The sequence below is a fragment of the Sander vitreus genome, chromosome 8 (assembly GCF_031162955.1).
Source record: "Sander vitreus isolate 19-12246 chromosome 8, sanVit1, whole genome shotgun sequence".
NCBI lineage: Eukaryota > Metazoa > Chordata > Actinopteri > Perciformes > Percidae > Sander > Sander vitreus.
This window is the reverse complement of record NC_135862.1, coordinates 27113667-27140487: the sequence shown is the minus strand read 5'-3', so window position 1 is coordinate 27140487 and position 26821 is coordinate 27113667. Positions and strand designations below refer to the sequence as shown.

General features: G+C 42.5%; 1 protein-coding gene across 2 annotated transcripts; it reads right to left on the bottom strand.

Moving 5' to 3' along the window:
* Nucleotides 1–584: 584 nt before the first annotated feature.
* On the bottom strand, nt 585–14747 carry herpud1 (homocysteine-inducible, endoplasmic reticulum stress-inducible, ubiquitin-like domain member 1). Of its 2 annotated transcripts, XM_078257715.1 has the most exons (8): nt 14320–14736; nt 10304–10381; nt 8093–8170; nt 5457–5665; nt 3727–3837; nt 3205–3570; nt 1220–1325; nt 585–901 (listed from the first exon to the last, which is right to left on the bottom strand). In XM_078257715.1, the coding sequence occupies exons 1-8, from the start codon at nt 14470–14472 to the stop codon at nt 713–715; spliced, it is 1290 nt and encodes a 429-aa protein (XP_078113841.1). In that variant the 5' UTR covers nt 14473–14736; the 3' UTR covers nt 585–712. The 2 variants fall into 2 exon arrangements, with proteins under 2 accessions (XP_078113841.1, XP_078113842.1); XM_078257716.1 differs by lacking the exon at nt 10304–10381 and having other exon boundaries at nt 14320–14747.
* Nucleotides 14748–26821: the final 12074 nt, after the last annotated feature.

Here is a 26821-nt window from a genome sequence, read left to right as displayed (position 1 = left end):
AGGTTGGTAGTCCGATCACTGGCACTGCAGTCTACATGTGGAAGTGTCCTTGGGCAAGACACTGAATCCCGAATTGCTCCCGATGGCGCAGCATCGGGAGCAATTCATGTTAATGGTGCCTGTAATATGTAAAAGCACTTCCAAGTAGTTAAGACTAGAAAAGCAACACATTGTAGTCCATTTATTGTATAAGAGTATTGATCTGGATCACATTAGTTATGAAAACTTAGACAAGCTGATTTTGAATTCTAGAGGATCAGAAAGCCCATGTATATAGATCTCCTCACAGTAAGAATAAGTTAGGCCCAATAGTCCAACAGTGTCAGCTAAAAGGTTTTTGCATTATATCCTCAGCTGCCACCTACTATTGTTTCATAGATAAGGGAACCGTCCAGGTAGCTGTACTTGTCTTACAAAGTCTTATCACAGCAAAAAAAACCTTGGTGTTGTGACCTTAGTTTCCAGTCCACATTTTTGGAAATTCAAAAGGGCTGGCATTGCTTTATTTTACTGGTGTTTTAACTTAGCTCAAGCTACTGTCCTGTTTCAATAGGGAGGTTCCAGTCATTGTTGATATGCACATGTACAATTCCCTTGCTTTTATTTATTCTTGAGTTGACAGCTCCAGAGAATATTGTTCCTCATTGTAAATATAAAAGAAAAAAGTCTGCTGTCTCTATCAATCGTCTTTCCTTGGTGGTCAGTTGGCCGGTCAGTTGGCCATACCCTGAGGTACCTCAGGTATGAGGGAGGAGAAGAAGGTTTTGAAGAAAACCCAGGCCGTCCACATGACTGACACTCTGTGAGGAGGCACTAAAACTGCCATCATTGGTCCTTGTCTGTCCAATCCGTCCAGTGCAGCAGCAGGTTCCTCCCTTTGTCTGTCAGCAAGCTCGTCTACCTGAATAGACGGAAAACAAAGTCATCATATAAATGATGATTCATGGCAGTGGGTTTTGAAAGTGTTTTTCAGCTAAAGTATACTTTTTCAATTCACAGATGCACCTATATTGATTTATTGGGCCTACATTGATTAGATTATATTCTGCGGTGGTATTGTGGTACATACATATGCCCACATACAGGTTATAGACTAGACCTGTAGCCAGAATGTCATGTTATGGAAACAGGCCTTAAATTACTGAGATAAGAGGATGTAAGTTTTATAAAAAAGGTAAATGGAGGTAAATCAGAGCAGAGAATCTGGGAATTTTCTTACTGGATTTGGGTTCCTGTTCTCGTTCTGCTGGACCTCAGGGGGTGGGAGATGGTTGGGTCCTTGGACCTGTACTCGCCTTCTGAAAGGAAACCAACCAACAGTGTGTCTGTGGAGGAGAAAAAAAGTAAGGATTTTTTAATTCATATCAATGTGAAAAAAGTCTTGCAAAAGCTTTTTGTGAACATCAAAAAGCAAGTTCTCGGGTTAAAGTCATCCAACAGTTATAAACTAAAAAGGCCATGAACTATCTTTTGAGGGAAACACTTATTTAAAAGAAATTTAAAAGAAACTTATCTAAAACTAGTAATGTCAAAATTGAGGCAACGTTTAATTTCCTCCACTCGACTACACATAAAGATGTGTAGATTTGCAAACTTTTATTAATTTTCCATTGGTGTCACATCACCTAAACACTGGTTGGGGTCACAAAACAACAGTTTGTCAGTGCAGCTTTTTTAGTATGCAGTGTAGAGCTCAATAATATGATTTGATAAAAAATGATTAAAAAAAACCCCAGTTGAAAAGTCTTTGAGGACACGTGACACTCTATTTGAAAGTGCTCTGATTTTTAGGGGTGAAAGCCCAAGAGGCCTAGGAGTCATGCTTTATTATTATTATTATTATTATTATTAGGGCCTTAGCATGAGTGCCATGGGCCCAACAGTCCCTAGTACTGAAAGTGCGAGGAACCTATTGTTTTGTAAAAGGTTATTTTGTCGCTGCGCAGAGAGGGAAAGTACAATTGTTTGACCACTATTTTAGGGAAGGGATTAGTTAAATAAAAAAGAATAAGCTTTCATGCGACACAAATACTATATAATGTTTTCACAAATGTATTTCTGACAAATTATTCCAGCAGATTATTTAAAGGTTAGAGGGTTCTCTCTTGACCCAGGGTCCGGGACAACTGAACAGCTAATGTTTTCCAATTAATTGACAATTTGTTAGTCTATAAAATGTCCAAGGTGACATCTTCCAATTTTGTTTTGTTAGCGAAAAACATGTCCAAAACCCAAACATATTTCATTTACAATAATAAAACAGCAGATCCTCACACTAGAGATGCTGAAACTATTGTTTGGAATTCTTCCTTGACAACTGATTTCAAAGTTTATGAAAATTGCTGCTGAATATTTTTTGTTAATAAACTTATTTTATTGACTAATCGTTTCACCTCTACTACTGTTACATGGGTTCTACCAGGCTAGTAAGCCAGCAGCACATGAGGACCTCAGTCCAAATTCAAAAAGACAGTCTGAAATCAGCATCAATCACCAAGCAAATGTTTACCCACACATCTTGTTAACTCCACAAAGCCACTATAGCAGGTAACTTACTGTCTGCAAGCTCTCTATTATTCTCAAACATATTTCACAAGACAAGCACTGTAAAATATAGATGTAGATACTTTTAACAATGGGCCACAAAAGTTGGATTTTTACTTTCACCACAACCAATACATTAAACTCTAACTGCTTTCAGTGGTTTGTTCTAATATAAAGCTTTGGTATAACAGGTTTCAAGGGTACACATCGTGAAGGCTGAATAGATGATGAAGGCTTATACATCATCTACTTTGTTTATTAAGTGAAACAGAGCAAGTTAATCATTTATACCAGAGATGCTACTATGCTCCTATTTCTAATGATTTTATACCTACATTTCACAATAAGCAGTAACATGTATGGCGCACTGCTGTTTAAAATCAGACATAGACAGGCTTTAGTGGACAACTCAAACAACCCTGCTTTTGAGTTGTTTTAAATGATTAATATGGTGAATTGAGCATTTGCCCTTGCTTTCGAGACTCTGGTTGAAAACACGAATGTAAGATAAGAGCCAGTAATGTTGAGAGCTCCACAGTGGAGTGCTTCAAAGTAAGTCACTCAACCCACAGCAGTGTAGTGAAGCATTTCAGCCAAGTTTGGTAGTTGGACTTGAAAATGTAAAAAGGTGCAAAGCTGTAAGCAACAGATTAAACTTACAGGTACATGAGGAGTAGGGTGCTCATCACCAGGATAAAGCGACTCAGGTTGGAGTTGAAGTACACAATTACAGCCAAAATGCCGAATCTTGCAGCAGAGTACAACCAGTCCAGCCAATCGCGCTCCATATTCTCCTCGTCCTCCATTACAGGCCCGCCCTGTGCGTTCATCCTCATGTTCTGGTTGGCTTCCCCGGGGTTGATGAAAGCGCCGCCCTGGTTCTGATTTGCTGGCAGGTTGTCGATGGGGTTCTGATTGGCCAAGGGGTTTGGGACAGGCGCTTGGTGGGCGGGAACAGGAGGATACTGGCCAATGGTTGTAACTGGTGCAGAGGGGACAGTGCCTGCTGCGACCAGTGCTGCGTGGCTGTTCAGAAATTAGACAAATATCAAAAGTAACTAGCTGGACAAAGTTGTCAACAGCCATGTCAGACCACAATGAGAGTGTGTGAGGCTAAAATAACTCAACCCTAACACAAACGGAAAAGTAGTAGGATTTAAAAGTTTATAAATGAAAACTCACTATTGCATGTAATACTGTCTAGCGTAGACATGCTGGAGCCACAGTAGCTGTTGAGGGCTGTACAGAGAATAGGTGGGAAAGGCTGGTTGGGTCATCTGTGGTGCTCCAGGCCTGCACGGAATGACAGAATGTTAATGTCTGTTCAACACTGTAACCTTTATACAGTGAAGTCTAAGAGACAGGTTACATAGTAACAACAACAAAATATATCATATCCACTTTTTATTTATACTTCATCTTCTATAGTTATATTAGAAGGGAGTGCAATTTTTTTATTTATTTAACATATCTAATTAGAGTATCTGCTTGTTTGATGTTTGCATTTGTTTGAGTTGCGACATCTTTAGGCAAATTAACTCAAACACGTCATGCTACAACTTTTTTGCTGCGTCATACAAAAGGAAAACTGAAAACTCATAATAAACCGAAAATATTCTTGCACTTCTTAGCGGCTGGGTCCGCGCAGTCTTAACTCGGCTTATAGCCACTCAGTGTGGGATGTTCCCCTCGTCTCCTCAGTTGGCCCTCGCAGTGCGCCGCACCTGGGTCGGCTTAAATCGGATCACCATTCAAATCAATTGTGGACTACAACATCAGGATTTTCCCGGAAACAACATGGTTACAACAGTGGTGTTCCCGATAGCGCCATTGAGCTAAAAGGGACGCTATGTCTCATTCTCAAGAGAGACCTCCCCTTGGCCCCCTGTGGCCACCTATGGGGGAGTTATTCTGAAAGTCAAACATAATTTGAATAGTAAAAACCCACAATACTATATTAATGATGAAATTACTATTCGATTGTTTTTTTTATAAAAAAGGTGTTGGCTGACATTAGCGACTCTCGCCCTTCTCACCTTGGCCTAACGTTATCCACATATGAAAACAAAATACTTTTGTAAGGGCATGTCTGGAGAACAATAAGTTAGCGGGAGTGAGCAACACAAGGCAGTGTGAGATCTTCAGGCACAGAGCTAACATTACAGTAGAGAGACCGATTGACGTTAGTAGAGAGGAAAGGACAGGCTGCGACTGGGAATCTAAAGAAGGATGGACGTACTGTTTTAACATGAATTTAAACTTGGCTTCCACCGAGCGAAAATGCTTATGTTATCATTAGCTCGTTCTTGTTACCTAACTGCGTCGCGAGTTATAGGGAGCTGGGAGCTTCTTGGAGACAGCTAATGCTAACCTTAGCTGCCCTTCAGCTGTCAGTCCGCTTCAACTTCACACATTAACTTCTAATAGTTGTATTCTCAGTAACGTGACAATCTGCAAGCAACAGGTTGCTTATAAACCACTAAAATAGTAGACTGACAGCAACGTTTGGCTTAGTTATCAATGCCATTAGGATGGTGGCTAACACTAATGTTACTCCGTTTAGGACGATCATTTCGGCTGTGCTTTCTAACATGCTGTCATTGTGCTAACCGAGCATCGTTAGCCTTTATATATTTGTATTATAGAGAAAGATTGACAGCTCTACTACAGAGTAACTTTTTCAGGCCATGCCTAAAGCCCTGATTAAGTGTGATTTGAAGTAAGAAAACAGCTTTGTTTTTAATTTAATAACAATGTATGTTGACATCAAATTTCTTTCAGTTGTTAAAAAAAGTAAAAAAAAAAAAAATATATATATATCCTAAACAGATCTGTACTGCTAAAATTTGATGTGTGGTGATGCTAATGAAACTAAATAAAATAAAAACATAATTTCTTGCATTATGACCTACATTCCAGGAGCAGACCATGAAGGAGTTCCTGGTGGAGAGGCTGGGGTATGCGTGTGAGCTGGAGCAGCAGCTGAAGAGGTCTGTCTCCTCTGTCTCAGCTTCGGTGTGCTGGAACTCTGGACTATGGTGGAGGGGCTGCCGGGACTGGGTGAAGCAGAGGCTGCCATGGTCCTCGGACTGGAGGGCCGTGGCTGTTCGGTCTCTTTTGTCTGCAAAGGCAAGAAGAATTTGTTTAAAATTTGAGCAATATCTGTTACCCAGCACTACAGCAAATCCAAAGTCTGTAGAGAGGAGTTTTTACTAAATGGGTGTACGGCCCTCTGCCACAGTGAATAATGACTTTCGTCCCATAGCTTTGACTTCTATCGTAATGAAATGCCTTGAGAAATTTGTAGTGTCCCAGCTTAAGGCAGAGGTTGAGCCAGTGTTAGACACGCAGCAATTTGCCTATAAACATGAACACAGTACTGAAGATGCTATCCTCTGCATTTCGAATCTTACCTCTAAACACCTTGAGGATACAAAAGCCTATACTAGAATATTATTTCTCGATTTTAGTTCAGCGTTTTAAACCGTACAAACCCTATCTGCTTTTACAGAAACGGAATGATATGCATGTTAACCCTGCCCTAATCCCTGCCCTGATCAAACGGTCATTTTTAACTAACAGGACACAACAGGTGATAGTCAGTGTTACGCTGTCAGAGGTCAAACATAGCAACACAGGGGTTCCACAAGTTTCTGTGGAATCACCCATACTTCTCACATTGTACACCAATGACTGCAGGAAAGCAGTCTGGCTATCACCAGACCAAGCTCAATCTTTTAAGATTGAACATTAGTCTGGGGAGTCTGCTCTGTTTTTTTTACTGCACAAGAGGCGTGATCAACGGGCATAGTTCAAATGACTCTGTACGCAATTGGATAGTCCTTCAACCAATCAGAGCAACGATCCGGGTGACGTAGCAGCGACAGTGGCATCAACGGGTTGCTGCTTGGTCGCTTCTCGCCGGCAGATCGGGCTGGGTTTACCCATTCTAGCACGAAAGTTCATCCAAATAATTAGATTATAAAATTTGCAGACGATACAGCAATTCTGAGCCTTCTCCAGAAGGACATAAACCCTTCTGTGTACCACGATGAGATAGACACTTTTATCAAGTGGTGTTACACTAACCATCTTATATGTCACAAAAACACAGGAGCTGGTCCTTGACCCAAGGCAAGTGATTGACCATGAGCCAGTAGTCATAAAAAAAATAAAAAAGAATCAGGAAATCACCCAGGTAACATCTTAGGTGTCCATATAGACAATCTTCTCTGCTGGAAAACACACATTGGCCACCTACGCAATAGACTACAGCAGAGATTATACTTTCTAAGGCGACTGAGACTGTATGGAGTAAGCAGCCAGAACATGCTCGTGTTCTACCGGGCGATTCTGGAGAGCGTTATCAGATATGGAATCACAGCATGGTTTGGCAACTTAACAGTGCAGCTAAAAAGAAGGCTGGTCAGCACACACAAGACAGCTATGAGGATAATAGGGAGGAAAGCGTACAAGCCTATACAGAGCCTGTACGAGCAAGCTGTTAGAAAACAAGCCGAAAGAATCACTGCAGACTCTCTATACCCTCTCTTTCCCGAATATGAACTTCTGCCATCAGGAAGAAGATTCTGTGTGCCGAGATGTAAAACAAACAGACTAAAGTTATCGTTTATCCCAACGTCCATCAAGCTGCTGTAATGTAGTAAATCTTAGCACAGCAGAGCAGGGGTGCAATAAATACACCAGCACTTTGTGCACGGTAGAGCGGTTGCCTGCCAACCGGAAGGTTGGTGGTTCGATCCCTGGCCCTGCAGTCCCATGTCGAAGTGTCCTTGGGCAAGACACTGAACCCCGAGTTGCCCCCGATCGCATGCGCATCTGAGTGTAAATGTGTGTGAATGTTTATCTGATGAGCAGGTGGCAACTTGTACCGCACCCTCGGCAACAGTGTATGAATGGTGAATGGTTCTTGTACTATGTAAAAGCGCTTTGATTAGTCGTTAGACTAGAAAAGCGCTATATAAATACAGTCCATTTACATTTAATTATTACAGTTAATTCTTAGGATGTTGTGCTGTCATGTGTGTCCTTCTTTTGTGTCCTAGGACACTTTGTTGATCATATGTTTATGTTGATTACATTTTTTGTTGATTTTAGATGTTTTTTCTGTTACATGTTTATGTTGTGAAGCAACAGATTGTAGCACTATGTCCAAGACAAATTTCCCCTCTGGGACAATAAACCACTCTGAAGTTTTGCGGCATTAGTTGAGGCAGAGCCGGACACTTGAAAGGGTTTTGAAACTAAAGTGCTTTAGCGGCTTTTGATCTCTAAACTGTAGTTGAGTTCTGCAGGACGACAGCTGAAGTCAGTTCTACTCCACTGTGGGCTTTGAGAAGGCTGGAGCACCTCTACAATCCCACAGAGCTGCTCTATGTATGTTTAATTCGTAAAAACACAAAAAAAAATAACTGAAGCATTTATAAAAACAGTTGGAATTGATATATTTAACAGCTAACCTTGATCTGGATTAAAACACGGCCTAGGTTCTGTGGAAAGTTGAATATAAGTAAACATCATCTCTCACCTTAGGTCTAGCTCCAAGGGGTTCTTGGGATGGAATCCTAAAAGCACACACCAGGTGCAGTGTGGGAATGGAGTCAGTCTGAGAGAGTGGAGATAAATGCCAGATTAGAAAAGCTGCATGATAAAACACACTGATACATTCAATCCTTTACATTCAACATAATTAAACCTATTAAACTTGTCAGTATGAAAAGACAACAGAGCAGGGCGGTGAAGAAAAGAGGGACTGTGTGTCCTTCATTCAACAGACAACAAATTCCAGGTCAGGGTGACACCCAAATGTTTTTGCAGTTTATCTCAACTAGTGTAGAGCCAGTTCAAAACATGCCTGTTGGAAACAGGTTGATTGCTTGGCCTCCTATATTGCTGCTTCCAGCTTTCTCCAGAACCATTGTACCCTGAAATAACTTACAGAAGGCCCCCAAAGCAACTGATATTCAACCCAACTATATACTACTAACTTACTTTGTAATACTTCGGAGGAAAACATTGTACTACTAGAGAGAAATGTAATCAGTAACATTTCACGTTGCAGATACAGATTTTACTACTATTCAGCATTATATTAGAGTTGAAAGTGCCACCTTGAGCAAACGTGAAGAAACTAAGTATACTAGCTGAAGATGCCTCTCTTTAACTTTTCACTTTAGGTATGCAGGACTTGTACTGTGCGGTATTAATAGTTGTACTATTAATAGTTTTACTTGCTCAAAACAATAAAAATGTTTTGAGTAGTCCTTCTGCCACTGCCAATGCCAACATTCTCAGAAAGAGAAAGGGTGAAAAGTAAAGCAAGACACAGTTTGCCTGGGGCCCCCAAATTATTATATTGAACATTTCAGTTAACCTAATCTTGCCAGAACTGCTGTGAGGAGGCCTCGGTGAAGACCCAGGACTAGGTGGAGAGAATATATCTCCACCCTGGCCTGGGAACGCCTCGGGATCTCCCAGTCAGAGCTGGTTAATGTGGCTCGGGAAAGGAAAGTTTGGGGTCCCCTGTTGGAGCTGCTGCCCCCACAACCCCACCCTGGATAAGCAGATAAAGATGGATGGATGGATAGTCTCGCCAAAACCAATAATCTTGTCATTTTAGTCAAAAGATGATTTCACGTAAGATTTTATCATATATATCTTATCATTATCTGATGAAAAACACAGGTGTCTACCGACAGCGCTATCCTCACTTCACATTCAACAATCCTGCTGTTATTACAGACACAAAGTAACCACATACACTCAACTGTCCTGCTATTAGTATGTAAAGTAACCACATACACGCAACTGTCCGGCTGTTATTACAGACATGTAAACCAAGCACAGACACTCAACTGTCCTGCTGTTACAGAGCTGTGAAGTAATCACAGAAATGTGTCTCATTAATGGACTCATGATGGTGCGTCACATACCACCCATCCGGCTTGTTTGACAGACAATTCAAAAAAATATGTGATAATCAACCCCCCGAATTAGGCCAAGTACAAAGACGGACTCAGACACCGCTGGCGATGTGTGAGAAAAACATTTCCACAACTTAGCCAGCTGACTGCTTTGAGGGAGTTAGCTTGCTTCCTATGCCTGGACATTGCATGTTTGATGGATTCAGCCAGGTTCTCTCATGTTTGGTCTCAAAATCAAGTTTAACAGACAACGTACACACATCACAGCCCTTCTGAAACACAAAACCCCACTCGTCTGTCCATGAGGGCTGACATGCCCGAACATTTACTTTAGCTTTCTTAGCTAGCGGGCCTGCCACCTGCGGGTCAAATGTGACACCTAGTGGTAAAACTCCCAGTGTCTGGCTTAAGATCAAACCGGTTAGAAAATGTTTACACAGGCCAAAGCCTAATGTAGATCCTATTATTACCGGCTATTTATTATCAAAAAAGGTCAGTGAGAGAAAGGTAGGCTAGATTGAACCTCTCTCGCCAATTTACCGCCAGTATAAAAGGCATATAATCAACTTTTGATGTTCACCAATATCCGGTTTTGCAGGAAGTACGTGTATAACTTCAGTGACATAAGGGTCTAAGAAAATGTATTCTAATTTTATTTATATAGCTCAATATTACAAAACAACAATTTGCCTCAAGGCCCTCTGTCCTTTGACCCTCGATTTGAATAAGAGCCCGCCAAAAATACCATGCCAAAGTAATGATTGTAAGCATAGCCATGTGCACTTGCAAACAGACAAACATATTGTCACACATACTTGTCTGAAGAGTTCTTTGATGTGCAGATGATCGGGCAGCAGTTTACCAGCATAGATGAGTCTCTGGTCACTCACAGCCTACAGAAAACAAGTAGGTTTCAGGTAATTAAAACGGTTATATTTCTGCAGATGCCAGTGATAAAAAAATAAAATAAAAAAAACGACAGGGCATGACAAGACAGCTGCTGAGTGGAACATTTGTGTTGTCAAACTTTGCCTGTGCTGGCTTTCATCTACTTAGTGACCATGAGCCAATCAAAACAAAACAAAGCAATGGCTTTGCATCAAGTTGGGTTCTTACTATGGGTCGACCTATACTGGTTTTCCGGGCCAATACCAATACCAATACCGATTATTAGTAGTTAATGAAACCGATATTTGGAACAGATATGCATTTAAATGTCAAAATGAAAATCTTTTAGTCAAAATTAACATTTTGGAATGGTACAAACTCCAACACACAACATTTTGTTTAAATGCTTTAAGCAATTATTTAATAAAACTGAAAATTTAAAACATAATACACAACAAAAATAGCTTCCTGAACTTCAGTTTGTTTGCAGGTGTTGCATACTGCTTACAGAGCTGTAGCGGAGCCAAAGTAGCACACTTTATAGTTAATTAACTTTATTTGTTAATAAAAGGCAAATAAAACACAGATACAGCTGATCAGCAAATTGCCAAATATCGGCCAGGTCGATAATTGGTCAAAAAATAGGGTTAAGACCCCGAAGCGGTAGAACCCTATTGAAAGTGCAAGGAACCTATTGTTTTTGAAAGGATTATTATTATTATTATTATTATTATTATGGGGCACGCAGCTTTATAATTGTCTCAATTATGTTTGCATGTTGGCCTAGGCTATTATATTTTAATATTACCTGCACTGCAGATGAGCCAGGATTTAAATCAGCCTAATACTGGTGACTCAGCCCTGTCTCAGCTAAAGCCCATGGCTAATTTTCCCAAGAAATGACAGGCTTGATCAGAAATCATTAAAGGAATAAGCCACCGTTTGTTGAAATAGGGTTATTCACCGTCTCCTCTATATTTGTATATGTGGGCAAACGCATTTTTGTCTCAGTGCATGCGTTGTCTTAGTCTGGCAGCGCCGCTGCTAGCTTAGCTTAGTGCAGTGAATGGAATCCTATGTTGCCGGTTAGCATGTCGTGAATAAAAGTGAGCCAAAAAATAAATAAATAACCTAATTACTTCTTGTAGCCTGCGTATTAACAATGTAGAAATATATTGTGTTAAGAATAGAATGTCTTGAACGTCTGGGAATCGCTTTCGCTCTCTCATCTTGTCTGGCCTGTGTAAGATAAGACATTTGCAGAAGGAGCAAATTGCTCCTGATAAAACATTTGGGACAGAATGCACCCAGTATAATATCTAATAGTGACAGACAATCTTGAGGCCAGGAGAGGAGGAGCGAACAAGAGTGATTCCAGGGCTTGCGCATATTTCGCTATCTTCACGGGGGACAGAACATCTGAGGTATAACCAACTGATTAGCGGCACTGACACCATGACGAAAGGAGGAACCTGGAGAAGGATAAAAGAGTAGGGCAGAGGATAGGACGGGACCAGATTCCCGGACAGACTGTTGGCGTTAGGACAAGAAAGAGCATATCTTAAAGGGGGTCTGGTCCTTATACATGGGTACCTGTTTGTCATGATGCATAAGTTGTATTCTGCTTGCAATATCCTTTACTAAAGCTTTGTTAAATTTAACTGAGCGAATCCTGAGTATTATTTTCTGGTCTACCAGTCAACGAACACAGAGGTAGCTTGAGAAGTGACCAAGTGGAGTCAGAAAACGCTGGCCTTTTGAGCCTGAGCAGAATCGGTCATATTTTTTCCTTCAACAATGAGTACAAATAGCACTGCAGATTAAGACTAGATGATTTCCTAGGCAGATATTGATTTGGGACTATACTGGGTGGAAGCACAGGCGAAGCACTGCTACTTGGGCGCAGAGATATCATGCAGCACCTGAAAACCCACAACTTCCGTCAACATACCGGCGTGAATATTAGCTGGCTATTTTTCCTACAGTAGACAGTGAATGGCAATGAACATAGCGGATTTTGTGAGAGACGAAGAGGATGAATTCTCAGACAGTCAAGATCCAGAACCGTACCTCTACAAACCAGAGTTTTCAGAAGAGGGGCTGCGTGCTTTGGAAATAGAACGACAGGAGGAGGAGTTTGCGATCGCTCAACAGCCTGAGGACGTGAGGATGAGAGCCAACACGAACTGGTGGTGTGAGTGTGGGGGAATATGCCAACCTATGCCGACTGAAATAGAGTGTCTGTGCTGTGGCGAGTGGGACAAGGTACTGCCATCGATGACGAGGCTCAACGTGTAGATCAAGATGAGCGTGCCCACAGTTGTGTCACAGCTACCGAGGATTTCTCGGCGTTGATCCATCCTGCAGTCCTCAACTTTTTTTCGGTGCGATAAAGTCAACTGGGAAAAGCTGAATGGACCCAATAAAAACAGCTGTAAGTGATTATTGGAAACATGACGCGTGGTTATTTTACGGGATAGATCGACCCATATTAGACCTGTACTCACACAGAGTTGCTGCGTGATATCTCTGTGCCAAAGTAGCAGTGCTTCGTCTGTGCTTCCACCCAATATAGTCCCAAGTCAATATCTGCCTACGAAATCGTCTAGTCTTAATCTGCATTGCTATTTGTACTCGTTGTGATTACGCAGGCCACAAGAAGTAATTAGATTGTTTGTTTTTTTGTTGGCTCACTTTTACTCACAACATGCTAACCAGCAACAAAGGATTCCATTCACTACGCTAAACTAAGCTAGCGGCCGCGCTGCCGGACTAAGACAATGCATGCACTAAGACAAAAATGCATTTGCCCACCTATATAAATATAAAGGAGACGGTGAATAACCCTATTTCAACAAACGGTGAATAACCCTATTTCAACAAACGGTGAATGACCCTATTTCAACAAACGGTGGTGTATTCCTTTAACTTTACCCTGGGACCTGGCTTGTCACTTGGATGAATATATTTGAATGCCTGGCCCTGCCTTATCTGTACACTTTGCATCAGCATCCCCTCTTTTCCACTGAGGCCTAGATCTATTCTCATCTGTCATCTCAACAGCAGCCAGGATGGACACTGTGCCCTTCAAGCCTGCAATTTTCCAGGGAGGATGAAACTTGGCTGCCCTACACTACTGGTCAAAAGTTTGGGGTCACTTAGAAATTTCCATTCTACTCCATTATAGACTCCAATATTATTTGGATAATTCGATATTCTCCAATGTTTTCTCAGTTAGCCTTTTAAAATGATATCACATTAGTAAACAGAAGGTGACTTTTGAACATTGGATGAATGGTTGCTGATAATGGGAAATGTATTGTATTGCATTAAAGATCAGCCACTTCTTTCTAAAACAGTCGAGAACCCTTCTGCAATTATGTAAGTGTATTATGTACACATAATGTAATCTGAAAACTGCTGCCCTGATTAAAAAAACAATGCAACTTAACTCAGCTAGTATTCTGTAATGGAGTCGAATGAAAATTGTTGCCATTTTATTATCATCATACACGTGTGACATGTGTCACAATCCAAGCCTCATGTTGGGATAAACAAAGCCTAAAAATATTTGGTTATATAGCAGGCTCATTTCAAACACAGGTGCTTCACACATATAAAAGAGTTTAAGAAGTAGCCTATATAATGTGAAGTCAACAGGTTATCCCAAACTATTTACAGTTATGACCTGCTTTTTCCTATAAATGATACCTGGTGGGGACAGTTTAACCTATAAAACGTTAACAGAAATCCTTAAAAAGTTCGTAATACTCGTGCAGGTTTGTTGTGAGCTGTGTGTGAGCCGTTAACTGGCAGCCTTCTTGACTCAGTCAGCTGGCTAATGTCACGACATTCCAGAACACAGCGTTGAGCTGCCTATCACACGAGCTAACAACTTCCGCTAAAATTGGCCAGTTAAGTTATCCACCTTATAATAACTCACCGGTTTAGTTGTGAAAACAGTCGACAAATGCGTCTTTAGGTCCTTTATAGTCCAGTCCAGATAGACGTGTTCGACGGTTCGGTCCTCCTGAGCTTGGTTAGGCGTTTTTATAAAAATAGTAATCGTCTTTTGTTGAGAATCTCCCACATCCATTTTTGCTGTTTCCCTAGTTGTAGTCTCGTTCTTAGGATGATACTGTTAGGCTACTCACTACACTAGCTAGTCGTCAAAATAAGAGTGCTCCTGATACAATTTATCAGCAGATAAAAGAAAACGACGCAAACTGTCTCGTCGAAGAAGAAACTTGTGGGACTTGGCTGAATCTAGACTGGTGTCTTTCTGCTGGCTGTCATACGGGACTTTTGTGAGGAGGAGGGTTGTTTCCAAACACGCTGTGGCTACTCCTGATTGGTTACCGTCCGCTCGTGCTCAGACGTGGAGGTCTGACTCTCGTCTCCTGCCTGGAAGAGAACATGCCGCCCTCACGTTCACCGCAAAACGCAAAACGTCGCAAAACGGTATACACCGTTTTGCAACGATTTCCTGGTTGAATGACGTTTCCTCCGAACGGTGTGAAACGGTGTGCAACTGTTTGGGATATGTTTTCTCTCGTTTGGTGGATGTTTCTCGTTTATTGGCTGTGTCACAGGTGCTACCCAATCAGCAGAGACGTGTTATTTCGTGGTAATAAAAAGGTAGAGCGCTTGCGCACACGACAGGGTGTTCAACGTAGCCTACCCAGAGCCATAGAGAGTCTTTCTCTATCACTCTGACCGGCAATTTCCACTGGATGCGGAACGTCTGCGGCCATAACCGCAGACTTTCCGCATCCAGTGGAAATTGCCGGTAACGGCTGCGGATCCGCTCCGGAACGTCGGCGGAGTCATTAGGTTTCCATTAAAGTCAATGTGTGTATTTCCACTGACTGCGGAACAGCTGCGTTCCGACTGCGTCCCAGCTCAGGCGGTCCGCAGCCCTCCGGAGCAGATACACAGAGCTTCTATTTTTGCCGGACGGAGAGCTCCGCAGCAATTCAGAACACGGCAGATAGTGTTGGGACAGGAAGTCGAGCACAGAAATGAAACAAAAATTCCAAATAAATAGTCATCTAACTCCATAAGTTTTTTAATTTATCTGGAAGAATAAGACTCACTACCTTCACAAATCTCAACTAGTCAGGGATTATGATAATGGGGGACTAAAAGCTATGGAATTTGAATCAGTAATTGCTGCTCTCAGGATGAAATGGTTAAAAGACTGTCTGTCCAAGCCTCATTCTATTTGGTATCACATTCCTAACAAAAACATTAAAGGAGAATTCCGGCCAATTTTTATGTTAATCTTGATCGCTATAAATATGCGAGTACTTTCGATTGAAAAAAAAAACGACCTGAATCGGTCCTAGCAAACTGGAGTTGCTGCAGCTACCTCTACGAGCTTCCACCAAGCTAAAATGGCAGTTGTCAGGGCAAGTTTTAGAGTGCCTTTGTGCCTCTTAACAGACACAAAATGCAATTAAAATGTCTGTGCAACATGAACAGGGCCCTTACGTGACAACAAGATGCATTTTCAACTCAGACATTGTTTAAATTCACCTACCCTGTCTCGATCCTGCCGGTAGGTAGCTCGCCCTGTTAGCTGCTAGCTGTTAGCTGCTAGCTGCCGTCCGTGATAATAAGTGTGTTCAGCTAGGCTTCTGTGAAAATAATCACGCAGCAGTTCCATGTGTATTTGTAGCTCACCCATTTTGTGTGATTGATCTGGTGTTGGTGAGTAGGAGGCTTGGCAGTGTCGATCTGTGTGGTAGTTCCCTTAGCCGCGCTAGCAGCCCCGACTGGCATCCATCCATCTCTAAGAGCTGTTGCTATTGGGTTTATTCCTCGCGCATGCGCAGTCGTGAAGATTTCTTTCGCGCCCTAGTGCCCCGCATGGGCCTCTCATACATCCGCAGTTACTGTATATTACAGCTGCAAGACGAGAGATCTGCTTCCTATTTTTCTTCAGCGACAAGCAGTTTGAAGACTTCAAAGAACAGCGGTGTCCGCCCGTGTACCGACTGATGGACCGGCTACATCCTGCCGGCGTGGTAAAAACTATCATGCTATCTTGAGTTCAGATAACAGCTCTGACGCCTTGCACACATGTTGTGCTGCAGGCGGAGCCACTCAGAATGTGCGGTGCTACACAGTCACTCCTCACCCCCCGGCCGTCTGAGCAGGACGGGGAGAGCTCTGACTCGATGACTGCCCCACCATGCATCTCCAGCATAGGTTCGGTTACGTAACATTTTGTTACGCCCTACCATGGGCTGTGAGGAACAAGCACTCGCGGCGGGAAGGGCTCGGCGCTCTCTGTTGCTATGGCAACAGACAACACATGGATGTGCGCGCGCCCTGAGGCTATACGCTCCAGTTTGCTAGCCCTCCACCTCGTTTTGCCGTCGTGTTGAAAAGTGTCATCTCAGATGGAGATAGATGCTCTGACGTTAGAGCTGGCAGAGCTGCTGGCAAAGGATGCTATTTCCTGCGTCCCTCCAGTGAGAAGAGAACGACGGTTTCTACTCCTGCTATTTTCCCACACCGAAAAAGGCGGGTGGTTTGAGACCCATTTTGGACCTGTCTCAATTCAACCGGTGCATTATGAAGCGCCCATTCCACATGCTGACTATCAGACACGTGCTGGACTGTGTGCGCCCCCGCAAGTGGTTTCACCTCTGTGGATTTGAGAGATGCATATTTCCACATATCCATCATCCCCAAACACTGTAAATGTCTGCGCTTCTCCTTCCAGGGAGCTCAATACCAGTACAATCGGCTGCCATTCGGCTACTCTCTAGCCCCCCGCACGTTCTCCAAATGCATGGGGACGGCCCTATAGCCGTTACGCAGGAAAGGGATCAAAGTCCTGTTTTACTTCGACGACTTAATCATTATGGCACCTTCCCAGGGGAGTGCTGCACTCCTACAGAGTAGAGTTTAGATTCTCTGCCCGAGCCCGAACTTGACCCGGGTTGGGCCGATATTTTCCGCCATTATCCTCGGGCCGGGCCGGGCCCTTGATCAAGCATTTGTGTTTTTTTAATCATTACTTTATTAGCATAATTGGGTGGGGAGAAAGCTAAGCTTCTCCCGTTTCTCTGGGTAGTGCGACCAGTTCGTCGTCCTGCAGACCGTGGCGAAGGACAGTATTAATTAGGTGACCGAGACAAGAAAGTCTCAGGGCTTTGATTATGTTGCTGCCTTGATCTGTTACCCACACTATTTGGCCTTGGGAGGGAGAATTCTAGAATTCTAAATTCGGATCCATTTGCAATCCATTCCATTCTGAAGTTTACATGCTTCGTCCTTGTTGCATTATTCATTAAGATATTTCTAAACAGATTTCTGTAGTTCAAAAAACTCGGAATTGTAGTTGAGAACGTCAGTTTTAACGGCCCACGTATTAAAAATTGTCGGGTTTAAATCGGGCTCGGGCTCATAATTACAGTTAATGTGTCAGGCCGGGCCGGGCTCGGACACAACGTGCACGGGCTCTGGTAGGGTCTCGCTTGATTTTTTTGGGCCTGATCTAAGCTCTACTACACAGTGGAGGTAATAGTTTTTCTGGGCGTGGACATAAACTCAGCCACTATGAGTGGAGAGTTCTCTGCTGTCATGCATCACGCCTCACAAAACAGTGTCAGCACTGTCAGTGATGCGTCTGCTGGGCATGATGTCCGCGAGTCACGTGGTGGTCCCTCTGGGAATCCTCCACATGAGGAAAATTCAGAGATGGTTCGGCCGCCTGCACCACGATCCAATACGGCACAAGAGGCGCATGCTAACCTTCTCTGCAGTCGGACCTGGCCTACTGGAAAAAACCCTGGACCCTGTCAGCGGGGTATTTCCCCTGGGGAGAGTGACGTCACACACCTGGGGGTGTACTTAAACAATAAGCTGGACTGGACAAGACACACCGAGGCTGTCTACAAAAAGGGCCAAAGTCGACTCTTTTTCCTCAGGAGGCTGAGGTCCTTTAACATCTGTCGGACGATGCTGAGGATGTTCTATCAGTCTGTTGTGGCCAGTGCTATCTTCTTCGCTGTCACATGCTGGGGCAGTGGGATGAAGTTTGCAGACCAACAGACTGAACAAACTGATCAGGAGGGCTGGTGATGTCGTGGGGGAGGAGCTGGACACATTGACGACCGTGGCTGAGAGGAGGATGCTGTCCAGGCTTCAGTCCATCTTGGATAATGTCTCACACCCTCTCTACGACACACTGGCCCAGCAGAGGAGCACCTTGAGCAGAAGACTCCTCTCACCCAGATGCACCACAGAGCGCCACAGGAAATCTTTCCTGCCTGTGGTCATTAAACTTTACAACGCCTCCCTCAGAGAGTCACACACCCCCTCTCTGTAATCATCTCATCTCAAACATAGACAATCATTTCTCTTTTTTATTGCATTATTTGCACATTAACATTGTACATTTCCTATTTTATATATTATTACTGTATATTTGTTTTTATTATATATGTTAAAAGTCTGGATAATATATGTTGTTTGTATATGTTGTTTGTATACCTGGAGTGGTAACAAAAATAATTTCCCCCTGGGATTATTAAAGTATTTCTGATTTTGATTCTGATTCTGAACAGTGTACACAGACACTTCTCTCATCAGCTGGGGGGGGCATGTGCAAATCGCAGGTTGTGGGGGGGATGTGGCCAGATTCTCCACCTCCTCACATAAATTGCCTGGAGCTGTCCACGCTGCTGAAAGTGTTGAAATACTGTTTTTTTCTCTATGAAGGCGCGAGGCTGGTCTCGTTTTTTCCCCCTGTCCCCCTGACTCCTCGTCTCCTGCCTCGCATTCAGGAAGAGAGCCCGGTGGCCATTCTAGTGGCACTAGAACACACGAGCGCACAGTGTTTTCCGACTCGGAGGGACGTCATCATCATGACAGCTGACACATGGCACAGGGACACACTGTCGCAGCCGGACTGTGCGATCTCCCACCCCGCAGTTATAGGCCAACGGCTTTCGCCCTGCACGCTGAACGGGAGCGCTTGGGCAGGCTAGGGTGTCCCGTTGCACTACTTAGGCAAACTCCACCCTGTGGTTAAATCGGGGATGTTGATCTGTAACAGCAGAGCCACTGTGTGAGCCAATATGCTGTATGTGAATACACGGAAAAGGAAACGGTATGACTAGTGGCCTTATTCATTCAGCGTGTTGCGCTTGATGGCGGTCTGCTTGATGGCGGTCCGCTAGATGGCGGTCCGCTTTCCAGCGCTGGTGTGTGGAGGAAGGCTCAGACACCACCTCATGTCCTCTGCCTCTTGTGTTCCTACCCTCAGACACTTCTGGATAATGATTTGGCTAAGTTTTAAAGCGTATGTGGCGGTCTTTTTTCGTCGTGCCACAAGGATTGTGGAGGGAGATGGGTTTTTGCGCATCCCTTAGTGAAGCGTTGTTGAAGGGGGTCAGACGACAGAAACCTGTTTTTCGAGCACCTTTAGGGGATTTAATCCCAGTGCTTCGGGCTCAGGGGTTCCTTTTTTGAGCCCTGTCACAAATCTCTCTCAGAATGTTGCTCCAACAGCGCTCCTCATAGCCTTGACACCGGCTAGAAGAGTGAGTGACTTATGCGCGCTGTCAGTTCCGCCGTCCTGCTTTTCTATTAGAGAGGACGGGAGCGTTACTACTTTACAGCCAAATCCTTCATTCATGCCGAAAGTCAAAACAAACAATTTTTCGGCCGAGAATTTCTTACCTTGAGGGTTTCTTGTTTCCGCCTCATAACAGAGAAGCGGAGTAAACATCTCACTGAGTCTGCCCAGTGCACGCGTCTCAGTAGGCCTATGTTTTACGCACGGCAGAGCAGCTGTTCGTTCACTAAATAACACTCACGTGGCTCTTTCAAAACAGCGGCTGTCTCACCGGCTGTGTGAGGTTACCACCCACGCTTTTAGTGTAAAGGGAGTGGCATCAGGGCACACTCCACGAGTGCGTTATCAGCACCCACGGCCCTCCTCAGAGGTAGGACAGTGGCTGGCATCTGCGCAACGGCGTCTTGGGCATCTCCACTTTCATTGTGCGATGTGTCCCCATGATTCACTCGGTCTTATCCACACTTAACGGCATGTGATGCACTATTAGATCTGGTATGCTATATCTCCATCCTCCAGCAACAGATTAACGTGAGGACTGTGCTTTGCATTAATTAATGATGATGATGATGTTAATCTTAATTATGTAGCATCTTCAGAATCCATGCAGCAAGGCCTCACAACGTTAAGCAGGCCAGTCGAGGGGATAGCCTATCAGGTTTTTAAGCAAAAAATATAATTTTGTTACATAATAAAACCTGTACAGTGTGGAAAGGAAGGGGAGCTAGTGGATTAGTATCTGCTTGTGGATTTTGGTGTCACAGGTGGCATTGACTACATCAGCTTCACCCTTAATCCAATAGCAACAGCTCTTAGAGGGCGAAGCATACACGAAATATAACTATAGTTACGTTTTGTAACTCCAGGTTCTATGAGTATAGGCATAGCCCTCTAAGATCCGGGCCACCTGCTTCACTAACATTGGCTGAAGAAAAATGCTGATGTTGTGGGCAGATCTCTGGTCTCGCAGCTGTAATATACAGTAACTGCGGACGTAAGAGAGGCTCGTGCAGGGCACTAGGGCGCGAAAGAAATCTTCACGACTGCGCATGCGCGAGGGATAAACCCAATAGCAACAGCTCTTAGAGCGCTATGCCTATACTCATAGAATCTGGAGTTACAATATGTAACTATCGATTTTGTTCTTCAGAGGTGGAAATCCTTGAACATTAATTTTTTTAATGTTCACATCGCAAATTGTTTTGGTCTGATGTCCACAGCTTGTTGTCTTTGAAAATTGACAATATTCCTTTATTTACATACAATTATGTATTATTTATTATATGGATACATTGAATGCTAACATCACAGATGTAATTAACTTTGTTATTATTTGGGGTAAATATATTCATTCTTGTAAATGGAAAAGCATCCACCCCTCTATCTCCTGTGTTATTTTGTCAAATATTTGAAGTCACTATAATGTATGGAAAAAATAGATAGAACAGCCAGAAAATGTTATTATAATTTGTCTACTTCCTTGCTAATTTAACTAAATAACTCTTGCCTTGCCCTTAAGTGCTCCTATAATTGTTTATAATAATAATAATAATAATAATAATAATAACAATAATAATAATAATATTATCCTGTTCTTGTAGCATAGCATAACAAATGTTACATTAAGCATTGTCTTTACTTGACATTGCTTCGTCATTCCACCATTATGATGTTCTTTACTGTAATTGATTGTATGATTTGCTTCCCTTTGGCTTTTGAATAGGTGTGACCGCACAGGGCCTCGCGCCTCTGGGTGCCTCGCGCCTGCCTGGTTTGTAATCATGCAGTTTTTTTCTCTTTCTTTTAGTTCTTTACATTCTATATTTTTGTATTTTTGTGATGTTCTTGGCTCGATGTTTTATAATGTTACGTCGTTACCATGGTTATGTTAGCGAAGAAAAAGGAGATGGTAGAAATAATGTCAGGTACACAAGAGCGTGACCGATTTCGCAAACACTGGACTACAAAGACTTTATTGCTGAGTTTGCGGGCAAGAAGGCAAGGAAAGTGACTTTCACGTCACGCTCCACTCGCACGAATTATGAATGCCATGACGGACGGCGGAATCACTATGCTGTAGACGGACAGCAAGCTAAACGCGTACGTTTTCGTTCGTGTTTGTGTTCTCAAATTCACAATCTGCAGAGTAATCCTCACCAACACAAGCATACAAAGTAATCCTCACCAACACAAGAATGTGTATGTATTGTCTTTCTGTTTTAAATGAGTGATAAATAAAATTATCCTCACCAGCTAGCTAGCTGCCGTGCTAACCAGCTGTTCCTGCTAACAGGTCCAACCCGATGATGACCCACATAACTAACATTGGTTATTCACTGACCTAGTTACATATCCAAAAAAGAAAGCCGTTCCCTTGATCATTTAACTTAACACACATACAAAAAAGATGACATGGCACAGAAACTAGCTTCAAAAAGGCCAAAAAAAACGAGTTAAATGCGGGTCTGCGGAGCTCCTACCCTGGCTAGCTGACAAGCTAGCTTTGGACTGCTAGTTAGCTGCTGCCCATCGCGACCGACCATGTCCTCTAAAAACATGGACTACGTGTTATAGAAATCTTTACTTAAGTAAAGAATAGATGTTAATACAAAATAAACCCTAGATTGATGTCTCATATTTGCCATTATGATGTACCTCCCCCTGCCGTTAGCGTAGCATCGCGTACCTGTAACCCAGCCAGCTACAAAGAACTGGTAAGTATCCAGACTTTTAAAAGCTTTGAGGTCAGCACCAGTATATGGGGATACCCCGTTTACCACATAGTGGTACAGATTGTGTGGACTGAAGTCGGGCAGACTCTGTGATTTAATGAGGTCCGTGAAAACGGAGGGAGAAAGAATTAAGGGTCGGTATCCAATCCTGCTATCTCCAACTTCTCCAAATACTGTTCTTTGTGAGCACCTACCAGATGTCCTACCTCGACCGATAACGGCACGACAACTTGTTGTTCAATAGAAGAAGCCATAAAGCCATAAATGCAGTTTATTTAGTGTTATGTATTGAAACTATGAAACTTTCCGCTCGTCTACTACTGTTGCTTCCACGCCTGTGCTTCCACCGTCCGTCATGGCGTCGTCACGTGGTTGTGGTCACGTGTTTGCAATATTTATATAGCTGTCTCAATAACAGCAGTCCCTGTGCGGGTTGACAGTGATTCTTACGTGGGCATCACGTTGTAGCTATGTCAATGAGCAGGGCCTCGCACATTAAAGGTTTAATTTCACCGTCGGAAAGATGAATATATCTTTAAATTGGGTCACTTATGTAGTAGAAATGTGAAATTTTTTTAGAAATTGGTGGATTCCAGAAAATGTGTTTTTAGCTCATGTGGATGAAAGACACCAAATCCCAGAATGCACTTGTTTCGCTGCTTTAGCGTCTACTCCAAAGCCACGCCTACCGTTTACAGACAGACAGTGAGACAGTCAACTCAACTCAAGTGTGTTTTATTGTCATTTAAACCATGTACATGAAACGTTTTCACCGTGGCTACACAATTAAAATATATAAAAACGACATTATATAAAAACGACATAAGAAACAGGCTACATTTAGTGCACACACATTATATGCTCCGTAAAGTTCAGCTAACACATAGCTACTAGCATTAGCGCTTGGTGGGCTGTAAACACTGAGTATAAACAAGTAAATAAATTTGCGTGGAATGTAGAATGGTCGGCATTTAAAATTTAACATTTAGTCACAAACTCCACCAGCAGTTAGCAGTTAGTTGGATACAAGCATTCCTGCACAAGGCAGTCCGTGTTAACACAGCCCACCTCGACTAGTTGGGAGTTTCGTTGAAGTTGGATGTAGTCCAGTTTGTTGTCTAATGAGCGGACACTTGCAAGCAGGATTGATGGAACAATTGGCCGGCTAGCGTTAGCTTTCCACCGGCACACTCGTTCAACGTTCCCCGCTGATGATGTCCCTTTACCGGCCAGATGCATCGAGCAACACCGCTGGTCTCCATAGCCGGCGGGCGAAACTTGCGTAGTGTGGCGAGTAGTCCATCTGTAATAAAGTGTCCTGCATATTCTCCGATCTGTACCAATGTATCCCGGTGGTACACGTGTGCGGTAGTTTGAATGCACATATTTGTTGTTCTAAAATTTCCTTTGGGATGAATAAATCTATCAATCTATTAGAGGTGTGAATCTTCACTGATCTTCCGATTCGATTCGATTACGATTATCATGTCTTCGATTCGATATCTCGATGCATCACGATGCGTCAAATACATTTTTACTATTAAAGCCATATAGAATATTTAATTCATAGCTTTTCAAGCTTCAAAAACAAAACATTCTGCAGTGCTCTAATACTAAATAAATTGGACACATAAAACTACAGCACTGAGCACATGGCACTTCCTGAATGTGCAAAACATAACAGAATATGTAAACAGAAAGGTTGTTAGGCATACATTAAATTGTAAACAGAAATAATCGATTATGGCCAGGCCGATTATCGATGCAACATCGTCTATGTCCACGATTCGATGCATCGATTATTTGATTAATTTCAACACCTCTACTATCTATCTATCTATCTATCTATCTATCTAAAAGTTTTCTGCTGAGAAGCCAGTAGCGAGGATTCAAGATGGCTGACGCTCGTTTTGCTTCGGCAATACTCGGAGAAAGACGACAGTCCAACCCCCTATGGGCGGGTTGAAAACATGCGGAAGTAGCTCCTACTAATGGCTGTAGTCCATTACCTCTGGGCAAAAAATCTTCCAATGACGCAAAAATCTTCCAATGACGCAAAAATCGTCGTTTTACGTCATCGGAAGATTTATTCCAGACCCACAATACAGAGATCTCTGGACATGAGGGAGGGAAGCACGGTCATTCAAAAATACTACCGTGTTTCTGCTGATACAAAGCTTAATGCTAAATCGGTGAAGTATCCCTTTAAGTTGGCACAGGGCCTCGCATCCCCCCTGTGACGGCTCTGAAAGGTACTGCTACTGATAAAGCAGCCGCACCGATTGGCCGATATTGTCTTATTTCAGATATTGCTATTGTTGTGTAGCCTAGTATATTTTGGAAGTAATTTATAATCCATGTCTCCATGACTTGGTTTGGCCCCTGGGGGAGCACAAATTAATTTTTCAGCTGTAAAATGTCCTGCCATTATACTTTTTATGTCCACTGCTCTTTAAATATGTCAAAATATTTCTTGTAAATACATATCAGCAGACATATTGTTACTATTTTTAAACTTCAAAATATGTATTGTTATATATACATATATATATATATACACACACACACATATCTGAGTAAGTCATAATTCTTCAGATGTTCAGAGATTCCAAGTTGACACGACATGCACACACCATTCATGACAACAGTGATGGCAACCGCATCACCCACTGACACAGTTCCTGAACTCCCACTTACTCTTTGATTCAGGATGTTTTCTTTGACGTCAGGTCATTGTAAAAGCTCTTTTAGGGGAGGCAAACTCATTACAACAATGTTAATTCTTGAGTAAAGTGCATATGTAACCAGGGAGATTCCCAAATGGGAGTCATAAATCCATCCAAATGTTAGCGCTATTGTTGTGAGGTATGCTGGGATTCAGACAAAAAGGTCACATCAGATGTAGACTAATAGATCTGGCCACTGATCTGAAGTAGGGAAAAAAATAACCGAGTAGCATGCAAAATTGAAAATGTGGAGGGGAAAATCTGCACCAAAAAGTATCACTTTATTAATAACTCATGTTTTAACATACATGTGATGATTCTATAATGTAGTGATACATGAGACATAAAATGTCACCAGACATCAAATCCTTGTTGAAATTACTAGATGTAAATGAAATACAGACATTCCTTTTAAAGGTTTGGAACTTTGGTTTATGTGCGTTTGTGCATGTAGGTGGATGTGAGGGTGTTTGGGTTCAACATGCAAAGCCATTAGTTTGGTCTGGTATGACAGTAAAAGCCTGACGCTCAGAGGAGGTGTTGTGTCATTACTGTCCTGCCCCCTCCAGGAGCTGGAGGTATGACATCAACAGCAATAATGAAGGCAGCTCATCAACTGGGCCCAGGGGCTATAAAAGGAAGTTGGGGAGCAGTGCTTATCATAACTAATAGGAGCTAACCACCAAACCAGACTGACTTCACTTTATATCCTGGTAACTTTTTCTTTTATCAGACTGAGGAGAAGTGAGCACCAGAGGTATGTTCAGCTTGTTATAGTCTGAGATGTAGGCCAAACACACCTAAACTATAGTTTATTCTTTTATTTATTTTAGATAAGCCTAAATTAGCTTAGACTGACACTGTGATATATTTGAATGTGGGGCTTTCAATATAAAAACAAACAACTTATATTTTAATAAAAATGTAATTCATGTTGGTCCTCCAATAGGCTGCTCACTTATTTAACTTAAGGCTAAAGGTTGGACATTCGAAATGCTGTTATTTATTTGTTTAATACAAAATATTGAAAGTTTTGAAAGCTTTTTAAATTTACGAGAAAACATGACGTTGAGAATATTTCTTTTTTTTTTTAAATAACAGGTCAACATGCGCAATCTGGACTATAAACTCGTGTTCATTTCACTCTGCATTTTACACCTCTTCACTCTCTGTGAAGCGCGCCCCCTAAGGTAATTTCTCCCTCCTAATGCCTCTTGCAGATCAATTAAGATCATTCACAAGTTAAATAGGCTACCTCATTTAGGCTATTTACCCCTCTTCTTAGCAGCACAGTCTGTTTTTACAATGTCAAACTAAGGTAGTCTACATTTTATGATCCTATGTACAGAAAAAGGACGGTAAGTGAGGTCCAGCTCATGCACAATCTTGGGG

What these genes read in the sequence shown, in the direction of transcription:
- herpud1 (XM_078257715.1), bottom strand. Translation starts at nt 14,472, where the DNA reads ATGGATGTGGGAGATTCTCAACAAAAGACGATTACTATTTTTATAAAA. An exon ending in CCCTTGGAGCTAGACCTAAG is followed by an intron (nt 5,666 to 8,092) that starts GTGAGAGATGAT and finishes TTGCCTTTGCAG; the next exon opens with ACAAAAGAGACCGAACAGCC. An exon ending in AGAACAGGAACCCAAATCCA is followed by an intron (nt 902 to 1,219) that starts GTAAGAAAATTC and finishes CCGTCTATTCAG; the next exon opens with GTAGACGAGCTTGCTGACAG.